This window comes from Canis lupus, chromosome 25 (genome assembly GCF_048164855.1).
Source record: "Canis lupus baileyi chromosome 25, mCanLup2.hap1, whole genome shotgun sequence".
NCBI lineage: Eukaryota > Metazoa > Chordata > Mammalia > Carnivora > Canidae > Canis > Canis lupus.
In genome coordinates, this window is record NC_132862.1 from 11,503,687 (window position 1) to 11,517,121 (window position 13,435).

Consider the following 13,435-nt stretch of genomic DNA (forward strand, 5'->3'; position numbering starts at 1 on the left):
AATTCCAAGCAGCAGCAGAATTCCTGGGACAGAAGTTATGCATTTAAAATTTTGATGGATATCACCAATTTTCCTCCAGAAGTAACCTGCCTGATTAACATTTACACTAACAATGTATGAGAGTGCTTGTTCCATCACAATCTCACATCACGTTAGCAAATTTCTTGCTTCTGAAAGACCTTTTCCGAACCTGTGCTGCAAACAGTGGGCATCCTTTTAGAAAAGACTGTGGTGATAGGCTGCTTATGAAAGATGAATAATAAAGAGTAAACTAACTCAGCCTGGAGACACATAAGTGGAAGCTGAAGTCACTGTCCTCGGTAGTTTTCAAGTCCTTGTCAAAAGATCAGTTCCTTTTGCTTCTGGCAACGGTTACCCTATTCGTTTTTTCATTTCCTTATGTAAGGGTTCTATAGATTGCTAGAGGCTTAAGGAAATGCAGAAATATTTATTCATGGTAATAATGTAACCTTTAAAGCTTTTAAATCTTGGTTAGTAGCAAAGACAGAGACAACTAGCCACAAAGGAAGGGAAACGACGGCCTTGCAGTTCTGTGAAGAATTAGGCGAGAAAATTGAGCATACAGTAACTAAAAGGTGTTCATAGATTTAGTTAACAAGAGTGCAGAGTATCTGGTCAGGTCTCAAGGTAAATATCCAATGTTAAATCGATGTCTCTGATCTCTACATGTGTGAGGCAGATGCCTACTTGTTGCATTTTCCTCACTTCAGAGCAAACTGGAGAACATTTTGCTGACAGCCCATGAAGGGGCACCGATAAAACATCAATGGGGACTCCTTTCAAGCCCTCATTAAAAGAAAAGAATTCACTTTGTGTGTGCATTTGCTCTACTTTATGCTCTACCTTCTAGTTCCTGAGTTAAATAAAAAGCACCAGAAGTAAAAGGAGGTATCATTTGCTGTCTAACCCTCTTACTTTAGATACAAATCGCAGGCCTTTAAAAGAGTAGTAAAGTTGGAAGAGGCACCCAAGTCAGCTAGCTTTCCAGGTATGGCACGCATTGCTGCCAAACTTGGTTCTTGGGTGATGGGGCCTGAAAGTATTGGGGTACATAAGTTTCAGGAGTGCCCAGTGAACGTTAGCGCAGGGATTACTAACACAGCACGGGTGTACTTTGGTTTCTTGAGCTTCTCTTTTCTAATGTGCACTTGACTCCTACTGCCCTGCAGACGAGAACCAGTGTTGCTTAGACCTCCTTCACATTTTTAGAAACCAGGAATTTCAACTTTTGCCAAATCTTCTAGCTTTTAAATGCCAGCAACTAATTCAGACATTTCTGAAACACTGAACAAAAGGAGCCTGCTGTCAGCAGATCTCCAGTGCATGAGTTATATATATATTCAGGTGCCTGAAGGTGATTCCCCTATATCTTAGAGCTGATGAGAAGAGGCACAATTACTGTTTACAGAAATATTTGTGACCTTTTCTGATGCACAGAGGAGAAAAACTAAGATAAAAAAAAAATAATCTAAGAGCCTCATTATCAAGTCAATGCTAACACAATGATAAAAATCCTTTTAATAAGTCAAATGAGAAAAATTGTTTATTGCCTAGTTCCACTTGCTAGCCATTCTTTGGAGTTATCCAAAAACCGGAGCCGTGTTCCTGTTCAGTCACATGGGCTTTCTGCTGACACACTGGGAAGGTTCCCAGGTGAACTAGGCCATGGAAAAATGAGCAGGAGCAGCTGAACTTTGCACCTCTGAGCTCACATCTTGCTGAGGTCACAGAATCAAACTTCTGGGCGGGGAATGGGGGGATCAAGTTTAACAGTGGTTTTTGGTAAAAACATATGGAACAAAAACACTGCGTATATGTAGTAGACTTGGCTATGACTAGAGCCGATTCATTCTTTTTGAACAGAACCAGCTAGTTGGTCAAGTATTCCTATCTTCGGGGTCAATTTTAGCCTCAGCTTTTCTTTTTGCAAAGGAAATCTCCCGTCCCTTTATTGCTGTGTGTGTACAAAGAGCTGTTATGCCAACTTTAGATGTAATTTGCAGCCCGTTCTCCTGAAAACATTTGATTCCAATCTTTAAGAAAATGAAGCCAATTCTCTTAGGTTGGTAATACTTGTTTTAGTGTTTCTAGAGAAATGAACCAAGCAACCGACAATGGAAAAGATGGTTACTCATCTAATACAAATCAACACAAGGCTGATCTTGCAGAGTGGTGCCAAGCCCACTGGATGCCAGGATTCAGGATATCTGGGTTAGGAGACCCACCTCTCTCATTAACTCAAGCAGGTTAAGTGCTCTGACCCAGTTTCTACTTCTGTAAAACGAGAGTGGCTAGACCATCTCAAAGGCTTCCTTCCAGCTTCAGTATTCTTTAGAGACTGAACTGAATTTATAGGTTAGAAAAGTCTTTCAGCATAAAGTGTTTTTCTCTTTTTTAACTCTTTATCAGTGTATTTGTTGGTAAATGATTCCTGAAAGGATGATCTCTTCAAAGAGGGAGCTGGGAACTCACGGGAGTAGGGAACTTTTAAAGGGTTGGAGCTTTTTTCTATTAATTTTTCTATTAATGCTTGAGACTCTCGGTGGGCATGGGATAAACCAAATCATGAGGAAAAAGTCTGAGGATGGTTACTTTCCCACCAGTGTATATGCTTCAAATTGTTTTTGTCTTTATCAAACAGACAGTTGGGAGACTACATACAGTATGCTGCAGGCAAGATATTTGCCTCCCTCATGTTATTTCTCTCTAATTACCAGAAGGATAAGATTTTTTTCCCCTACATCTTATAGGGCTGCTACTGGTAGCAATCTTATTCTTGCATCTCTAAACATGTTGTAAGCAAAGCTGAAAAGGTGTTAACTATGTTTAATTAATCTTGGTTCCTAGAATGAGAGTTGAATTACCAAGTTCATTCTACTCAAACGGCTCTTCTCAGACTCCACCATGGGCCCAGGTATACAGCAGCCAAAGAGCCAAGTCCTAGGCTACACTTGCCATGAGGGTTGTAACCCTATATGCTACTTCCTCATAACTACCCCTCATGAATCTCAAAGGTGTTTTATAAAAGAGCTCCAAAACACAAAGTCATAGGAGCCAATATGGAAGGTGGTAGCAACTGAGGATAAAACAAAAACCAGGAAAAATCTGAACTAGGATTTGAATTTTCTCAAAGGCTTTTGGTAAAGCTATTTTTATATTACCCATTACATTAGATATTAACTGCACATGTATCAAACAACCAGCGTGTGCGGGAGTCAGGATTTTTTTTTGGGGGGGGGGTCAGGATTTTAATCAAGTGCTGAATGACCACCAAGCTTTTCACTTCTAGGAACACTGACTTTAGAGTTGGAAGATTTGGGTAAAACTCTGGCTCTCCCACTTCCAGCTCTATGACCATAGGCAAGTTATAACTTCTCCTGCCATTGACTGTAAAATGAGAATAAAATCTCCATTGGCTTATCATATGTGAAAGCATGAATCAAGAAACACTACAAAGGTGGTTCTAATCTTGTTCAGGTAGTGAAATAACTACATGGTTTTCAGAATCTTATGAAGTATTTGATATATTAAACCTGAAATCTATTTTAACTTACATCCAATATAGTATACTAAGATTCTACTCTACAGAAGTAGCAGAATACAAAGTTTAAAAGAATAGGAAATTTCTGCCAGAGCAGGGCTAGTTTTGTACCCCTAACCCCAGCTTATCAAGGTGTGGGCAAGATGTCTCCCCTTCATTCGACATTCCTACCTCTGGACAAGGGCAGGCCATGGAGGCCACTGGCCTTATAGAGATCAAGCCGTCTCCGGGGATGAGGAGATGCTGTCGAAACTCTGTCTCTCCTCTTGGACCCTTGGACCCACCAGTGCATATGCTTCAAATTGGTTTGTCAAATTGGTGGGGAGCAGGCTGCTCCCATATGGTAAAGAAAATGTGATTCTCATACAGGGCTCACCTCTCAAATGAGTAAGCCCTGCAGCATTCAAAGACCACCATCCACCATGGTGTCATCAGGCTATGGTGGTAGTGGGAGGGCATGCTGATGGGAACCCTTAGGCCGCTGTCAGTCCTATCTAGAAGAGGAAAGGGGAGGAAGTCAAAAACTTGAGCATAAAACAGATACCTCGGCCTGGTAAGATACAGCTCTGCTGGACTGCATCTTCTCTCCCCTCCAACACCCCTTTACCACACACATAATTTCCCATCCACTGGGGGGCTGACCCTATTCTGGCCTCAGAAGCCTTCCTGCCTTCCCCACCAGGCAAACACAATGTGGGCAGAGAAGAGTACCTGGGATCCGGTGCCAGAGAGGAACCCAGTTGGCTGGTGCTGGGCCTGCTTAAAGGTGTTGCAGACATCTGGCCAGTGTGTCTTCCTCAGAGGGTTGATCACAAAGGATGGGTGTCTTCCCACTTGGAGGATGAAGGGACAGCACACTTTCTGGTCATTGGATCCTCTCCCTTTCCCCAGGTAGCTTGCTCAGCCTTACCCTCTCAGTGGACACTTGCTGTCCCCAAGGACAATGGTAGGGTCTCCACCTTTCTACCCAGAATGGGGGTACCAGCAGGTGCCCCCAAGAACTGGGCCCTGGGCCAAGAGGAGCTTTCCTGAAAGTGCAGACCTGCAGGCAGTATGGCCAGTCAGCCAGGGCAGCTGTCCCCTCCCCATCTTATATGTATTCCAACCAGGAAAAATGTGCTAGCACATGGGTAGCCGAAGTAGTGGATACATCCCTCAGATGTCCCCTTGAAGCAAGTGTCTGTATATGTTGTGATTATTTTCTATCTTATATGTTCTCAAATGTTTGTATTTCAATAAATCTCTGCCTTTTCACTCACTCACACACACACAGTGAAAAAAACTTTAAAACCTTATACAAATTTAGTGATAATGGTCTAAGGTTAGAAATCCTTGGGAACAGGGGATCCCTGGGTGGCTCAGCAGTTTAGCGCCTGCCTTCCAGGGCCTGATCCTGGAGACCCGGGATCGAGTCCCATGTCAGGCTCCCTGCATGGAGCCTGCTTCTCCCTCTGCCTGTGTCTCTGCTTCTCCCTCTGTCTCTCATGAATAAATAAAATCTTTAAAAAAAGAAATCCTTGGGAACAGAACTCAAAAAAACGATGTGCTGTATTATCGAGCTGTCTCTACTGCTATACAAATATGCATCAGACTTTGATGTTGTTACCAAGTGAGATTTTAAATACTACTTGGGATTAACTCCGTGGACTGGCAAAGCCTTTTATATAAAAAGTCTCCATTATCCCAAGATCAATTATTACAATGTAAGCACAGCCTACTGAGCACCAACTTCAGTGAAGCTAACCCTCAAATACCACTTACATTAATGTGAACAAAAGGTGAGCTGCTAACAAAAAAACAATAATGTGGCTTAAACAAGGAGAACATTTATTCCTCTGTTATATAACAGTTTAATACTCCATGCAGTCATGCAGGGATCCAAGTTCCTTCCATCTTGTGGCTCTGCAACAAAGCAAGGCTGAGTAGCTATGGCTACTACTTCGGCGGAATGGATAAAAAAAATCACGAAGGAGCATATCTACTCTCTAAGGGCCCCAGGCCAGAAGTAGAAGTACTTTCCACACAAACACCATAGGAATGGACTTAGTCACTTGGTCACACCTAATTGCAAAGGGGAACACAGCAAATATAGTTCTAATTAGTTAGTCATATAACTCAATTTCAACTCTATTACCATTGAAAGGGGGAGAAGAGATTCTGCTAACTGCCTTCGTTATTAGTCATTCCTTTCTCCTCCTCCTCCCCTACTTTTTCTTTTCTTCACTGAATTGAGTAACATCAGTGCTCTCAAGTGAACAGGCAGGAAGGGGATGGTAAACGTATTGTGCATAACCCCCTAACCTTGATCTGGTCAGCAGAGTGTGGGCATTACTCACAGGTGTCAATTTGAGCAGTATTACAGCTGAAAAGTCACCTTGGTGGCTGGCTGCCCTCGATACTGCATACTGTCGGTATGAACACTTCAGGGATAACAAGATCACGGTCTCCAAAGTTGTGGCGAAAGAACTGTTACAGCCTTCTTTGATGTTTAGGTTCCCTTGCAGGAAACTCTGAAATGAAACTGAAACCACTGTGTATCTGGACAGTGCAGATGGAGTCCTTTCTTAAGGGTACCTGGGTTTCTCTTTCTTCGGGAGGTTCTGGGTCTATAAACCGGCTCAGAGTTGGTAAGTGACTGAGGGGCTGTGAGAAATCAATCTATTTGGCAGGAATAAATACAAAGGTATTTTCAAAGGTACGATTTTCAAATATTATTCTTGAGTAAGTAGGAGAGAAAGGATAAAACTATAAACATTCAGAATCATTCATTCTGCTGTCAACTTATCTTCCTACATTTGTCCCCCCATCATTCCCAGCCAGCTTTGGTCACACAGGCCTGTATCTTTCTCTATACCATTCCTTCTTCCTAGACTTCTATTGTTTCCCCTTCTCTGCCTGAATAAGTCCTAGTCCTCCAAAGACCTAGGGGTCAAATGTCACTTTTTTTTTTAAGTGCCAACGGATACAAGTACCTACAACATTCCAAACTGTGCTAGGAACCACGTCATAAAGACGTCGTTCCTCCAGAGTTTATTATAAAGAGGTAGGATTTTAATCCTAGTATTCTCTGAAACTTAAATTCATAATTACACAATTACTGGGCACTCTGTGCTCAGTCTTATCTTGTTAATTGCTTGCTTAGTTATCAAGACTCCTTAAGTCACCAAAGTTAATGGTTTCCCAGTTCTTCCATCCTAATGCTGAGTGGGTGAACTGAACATTGAATAATATTGCAGTAGAGAATAATAAAAATCTACATTTCCGGAAAATACTTTAAGCCTGTTAAAGAGAAAAAAAAGACAATCCAATTATTTAAACCTGGTTGCTTTATTTTACACTTTTAAAATTCACAAAAAGCTTCACAATATCTGCTTTCCCCCTGTTGATAGTCAAAGCTTTATGGTAAGACAATGAAACATTTATCATATCAATTGGGCATACTTCAAAACAATGGATAATTTACAAACAAATTTCTTTAATCAAGAACATTTTGCAAAATACACAGTCTGAATTCAACTATCTGATTTTAACTATCCTAAAATCGGTCTTTAAAAAGCAAACAGATTTAACACTGACAAGCCTACCAGAATAATGCTGATGGCAAGCTATAAACAGCTTTAAGTGTTGAATGTAATTTGGGGGAAGGAGAGAAGAAATTATCAGTTGAACCTACATTTAAATGAGTCCGTAAGTAAAACCTCTAGTTGAATGAATTTCTAGTTTAATGAATTTCAGCAAAATGAACAACTCCTTTGCCTTGATGGTAGTTTCTTAACTTTTATTTTTAAACTTTGATATCTTGACTAAAGGAATTGAATCCTAGAATCAGAATTTTTAAGGAAAAGAAAAACAAAGGGGTACGGGAGAAACAGTATCAGTACTTTCTTAGTCTTTCTAAAGTGGGTAACAAATAAAATCACTGTTCATAATTAGGGAAGACTACCAGAGACGCTGTATGGGGTTTAGTTTTAGCTTATGTTCAATATCTAAATGGCAAAAATAAGAGTTCAAGGCAGTCTCATATAGGAAACTTAAGAAAATAATTGTGTTCAAGCAGTTTTTATATTTGTGGAATAGCATAGTACATATTTTGAGGCACCCATTATAGGATTCACCAAAATTATTTATACTGCTGTTTCCACTTGTAATATAATTTGTAGCTCCTCTGGGGTAGCTTTTTACATATTATCAATATAGGCCACTAAAGATAACACCAGAATTCAAGTGAGAAAAGAATGGAAATGGAAAGAGGATGGGAAGATAATAAAACTGGGTAGTAATAACAAGCATGATTTTTAAGGTTTCCTAATGCCACAGAAATACATATTTTGGCTAAATGCCACTGGCCAGCTGGAAGGGGATCAGGAAATGAGTAGAATATCCTAATGGCCTCAGTCAGATTTTTAACTACCCCGTGATTTGGACGGCTTGCTCATGGAGAACTGTTTCCACAGACTGCGTGGTGAGGGGTACTGTGCTGGACTTTACTGTCTATTCCACTCTTTGTTTCTTTAAAGAACACCTTTGAAGGCTAAGGACCCCTAAAAAGGGCATCAGAACAAAGATCTTGTTAAGACTACAAATGGAGATTAACAAATGCATAATCTGTAAATGGTTTGATTATGGATATGTTATCAATGACCTTCCTTCTTGAGATCGAAAATATAGGCCTTGGGAAAAAAAAAACTGCATTATTCCATCATATTCTAAATTTTTCTCTTTCAATTAGAAGTTTTTAAAGAAATTTTCATTTGAAAAGCTCTCATCTTTCACTTCAAATTGCCCCTTCTCTTGGTCTTATATATGATATTATTTAAGACTCCTATATCTGGAAGAGTGGTCAGGAGTTTTAGGATTATTTTAATAGAAGACATTGAGTTCATTTACTTGGAAAAATAGGATTTTATAAGGGGTCTTTCTGAGATTTAAGTGCTCTATTTTATCACAATGGGAGTCTCAAAGCAAATATTCTATAAGACACTAAAGTATTCAGTTTATTTGGATATTTAAACATACTAAAAGTTACAAAGCCTAAAATAAGCAAGCAACAAGTTAATAAAATCACAACTCAGAATTCTAACATTTTCACATGGTATCACTGACTATGAAATGCAAAATATAAATGTTTTAAGTGGAATGATCTCTAACCTATAAATTACCAAATTGTTTGTGACCAAAACAAATGATCGCACACTATAGAAGACAACAGAACATGAGCTATTCTCCAGGACTGCTTTTTCAAAGCTTGAAAAATTATTTCATCATTTTAGGGGGGGGAAGATAAGTATGGATTAGGAGGCCCTACATGTAGATTTTTAAAATTCTAATTAAAATATCTTCGACTATTTTAGATATTTGACATTGGAAATGTGGTCGGCAATCAAAGTGTTTCTCTTCATCACAAAAATTCCATATATTAAGGATTTACACAATCCAGGAAAAAACAAACAACCTAGTAACATTTTTTGTTGCCTGAGCAAGTAATTTTCTAAAAAGGCTCTCCAAAATCTTGACTAGAGGTATCATACTCTGCAATGAAATGCTTGAGTTCTTCAACACACCGCTCACCTATTTCATGTAAATTTTGTCTCAATGCAAACTGTATAGACTTTTCTAATGAAGGATCTTTTTCAATCAGCATTTTCACAACCATCCCGAAAGTTTCACAGTCCTGTCGGTAAACCTAGAAAGGTGAAATACACAGTGGTTAGCTAAGAGTAAAAATAATTACCCATACACTGAGCTGATTCAGTTAGCAAAATGATGATGCTGAAGTCTAAAAGGGAGATACAATTGAACCTCCTTCACCCTTGAGGAGTCACTACTGTCAAACACTATTTAATCCTCTATTTCTGAGATATGCTGACAACATGAATGAGCAGAAAAACATCGATATACCACATCACTGACTACAGAAGTTAGGCCTGGCATTTGTTATCATTAGGCAGTCTACTAAAAGGACATCAGACTAGAGAAGAACTAAGAACAAAGGCTCACTAGGTAAGGCACATTCATGGATTTATTCATTTGCTTGTTTGGAATAAAAAAGTTTCTGAGCCCCTAACTTTAGATTCTTTGTTTGAATCATGACCAGATGACAAATTCTGTATCTATTTGATAAAAACTTTTCAAGTTATAAATATTTAACCACAGTTAAAGTCACCAAGGCAGAGTTAAGATCAAAACAATGTCATATACACACACATCCATGTATATGTATACACATATATGTATATATAAACACACGCATATATACATATACACATGAATATATGAATACATGTATATATTTTCTACCTCAATGTGCATATTTTACAATTTTGCTTCAATATGTATACAATATGTATATATAATCTTTATCAGAGGCAATCGGATATTATTCCCTATCCAAAAACTGCTAGGTTTTCTCCCCACTAAATACCATTTCCGTAATTTGTAGTCACAAAATGTAATTTAGATGTCTATGCTATTTTTCATACTCTGTAGTTCATGTATTTAAAGAAAAATTAGTTAAGTATCCATGAGAAGTGAAATAGAAATTATCTGATTTAAAAGAACTGTTAAATGAATTTAAAATTTTCTAAATTTAACAAAAACAATATAACATGTTTATTATCTGAAAAAGGATTTATTCATTTGGGAAAACTTTAGAAAGGAGTGACCTGAGATACGGCTTGGCTTATGAGTTTGTATTCCTCTAATGATCGCTACTAGTTGTTGTAGTTGCCACTGTTATTTTTTAAATATCGACAATATTTTTTTATCCCTTAACAATAGCTATTTCAAGAAGAACAGTTAATTTTGACTTGCAATACTAGGTTGGTAAGTTGTACTAAATTCATTTCCTTGCTCTTAAAATCATTGCACAAGCCCCAAGGAAATTAACAGAGTAAATTCTTCAATGAACCCAGAAATTGAAATATGTAAAGCCTTAGCTACTTTCTCCATCTCACCCATGCCCCCACACATTGGTGTGTGAGGAGATTTACTCATAACCATTAACCTTAATTCTCAACTGTTTTCTAAATCAACCATTTATTCCAGTTTATCCTAAGCTTTCTTCCATGACCCAGAATTGATATTACTATTCTAACAAACCAACTTAGAAAACAGTACACCATTCACATATTACATGATGTCAGGGCACCAGAGCACATTGACTGGTTTAAAAAACATAGTACCCAAGTCAAGCCAATGCAGTCCCCAAGGGGGAAAGTCAGAACCATGATGTTTCAGTCCTAGTGGAGGTAAATTCCTTACCAAACCAGTTAGCCCACATAATAACAGCATTCTAACACCAACCACAGGCCTCAGCAGACCACTTTGTGGGTGGCCTAAATTTTATAGGCTTCTTTTTTAACAGATGTAGAAGATGAGGATAATGTTACACTCTGAATTAACCTGCAAATTCTTTAATGTAAATCTGTTTTACCTAAACTGTAACTCTTCGTTTAGCATATTTACCGAACATAAATGTGCTACAGATTTGCATATCAAAGGTAAAAGCATATTAAAATGTGTTCATACATTTATTTAAGCTGTAAATAGTACTATCACTCTGGAGACAAGATAATACACGCATTTAAAGACTGTGTTTTATTTTTTAATTGTAAGTTCTTTTTGAATTATTCATTGTAACAGGCAAATTTCGTATGTTAGCAGACAAGAACAACCAGAACTACCCAAAGCAACGTAATTCTCCATGAAGGGGTAAATTTTCTTTCTTTTTTTTTTTTTTTTTTTTTTTTTTTAGGGGTAAATTTTCTAAAAGACTATTTAAAATGTAGTGGTTGGGCATTAGACAGGAAATAATTAGCTTATTGTTAAAGGAAGAACCTCACCCTCCAACATTTTATAAATAAAAAACACAACTGTCAGAAACCTATTTCCGAAATCTGTTCCACAGTAAACTCAATCCCAAACAGGAAGGGTGTAGTTATCTGTAGGAGAGCTTGTTTGCTTATGGTCCCTGGCTGGAAATGCATTAATAATCTTCAGATCTGATATCTACAGGCCACACAGGAAGATTTTTTTGTTGTTGCTTTTTCCCCTGATTGAATCTCATCAAAATGGGAATCGGGTTAAAGTATGGGTGGGGTTTACACAAACTGCATAGAAATATAGTTAAATTTGCCAAGATAATGAAAACACTACCCAAATGAGGTTTCACACAGTACTTATCAGAGTAACCTGTGATAATAGTTAAATTCTCACCAAGTATTTCTAGGAATAAAGGAATATACTAAAACTGTCAAGGCTTCTTACTATTAATTATGCTCTTCAGTGACTGGAAGAAGAGTGTCTAGCAAGTTTGTTCTATTTAAAATTGCTCATGACATAAAACTCCTCGAAAATGTGTAACATTTAGTTAGTCCTTACCTCTGTGTCCACAAAACGAGAAACCAAAAATTAAGGCAATGTAAGTTGTTAGGAGAATTTTCATTTCAGATAAACCTAATCTTCAGCATTTGCATTAAAGTTCTCTAAGAGCTGAATTCTACCACTGGTGGAATGGTAGAGATTACAGAGCTGTACTATCTAATACAGCAGCCAGAGCAGAATATGTAAATTTAAATATATATGCATATACTTAAGATTTAATTCATAATTTGTATTAATATTAGGAGGTAACTGGAGGTTAACTGTAAAAGTCAGACGTGCATATAGCCTTAAAAGTCTGGAGATTCAAATGAGTTATCTTCTCTATTATTGGTACCTCATCATTTCATATAATTTCCTTTATCTGAACTTATTTTGCTCAAATGCTCTATGTTCTGTTTCAGGAGGGTCACATCCTAGTTGGAGAGGTAAACAAAGACAATTAAAAGACATTAGAAAGAAGACACTTAGATGTAGATGGTAGTAGGGAAGCCAGAAAGAGCAGAGAAATGGTTACAAGAGCAGGCTTACCGAGTTTAAATCCTGGCTCTATTACCCTGGTAATTAGAATAATGCCCTTCACATCCCTGCCCCCAAGATGTCCATACCTAGTCCCTGGAACCTAAAAATGTGTTCTCTGACATGGTATAAGGAATTTTGCAGCTATGATTATGTTACACATTTTGGATAGGGAGATTTATCCTATCCTGGATTATCCAGAGGGGCAAAATGTAATCACTAGAGGCCTTTAAAAAGGAAAGAAGGAGAAGTAGAAACAGAGAAAATGCTACCACATAAACAGAGACTGAGTGATGCACTTTTAGGAAGGAGCTACCAGCCAAAGAATGCAGGCAGCTCTAGACACTGTAAAGGCAAGGAAACATTCTCCCCTGGAGACTCCAGAGAAATGTAGCCCTACAGATACTTTGATTTGGTCCTGGTAAAACCCAGTTAGTACTTTACACATTCTTCTCAAGCTTACATGATACATTCACCAGGACAGATCACATCCTGGACCATAAAACACACCTTAACCAATTTAAGAGAACGGAAATCATACAAAGTATGCTTTCAGATCACAATAAAATTAAATTAGAAATCAACAGAAAATGGCTAGAAAATCCTAGAACTGGAGATTAAACAACCTACTTCATAAAATCACATGGATCAAAGAAGTCTCAAGAGAAATTATATTTTGATCTAAATGAAAACATTTATCAAAATTTATCAAATTTTGTGATGTAGCAAAAGCAGTACTTAGAAATTTATAGCATTAAATACATGTTAGAAAATATGAAACCAATAAAATTAATAATCTAAGCTTGGAAACTAGAAAAAGATGAGCAATTAAATCCAAAGAGAGAAAAAATAAAAATTCTGATTTCTGCTCTGGCAGAAATTAGTGAAAGTGAAAATAGTAAAATGGAAAATGAATGAAGCCAAAAGCTGATTCTTTGAAAACACCAAATTGATAAATCTCTAGCCAGGGTAATC

The 13,435-nt window shown here is 37.8% G+C and overlaps 1 protein-coding gene across 35 annotated transcripts in view; it reads right to left on the reverse strand.

Annotated features, from left to right (window-relative positions):
• Positions 1–6,870: 6,870 nt before the first annotated feature.
• PPHLN1 (periphilin 1) overlaps positions 6,871–13,435 on the reverse strand; it is a 230,353-nt gene continuing 223,788 nt past the window's right edge. For 32 of the 35 annotated variants that reach the window (XM_072798313.1, XM_072798317.1, XM_072798302.1 and 29 more), the window contains one exon: positions 6,871–9,245. In XM_072798313.1, coding sequence (XP_072654414.1) covers positions 9,051–9,245 — 195 coding nt within the window. In that variant the 3' untranslated portion in view covers positions 6,871–9,050. The remainder of the gene's footprint in view (positions 9,246–13,435) is intronic. The other 3 variants (XM_072798298.1, XM_072798306.1, XR_012017482.1) reach the window with 3 other exon arrangements.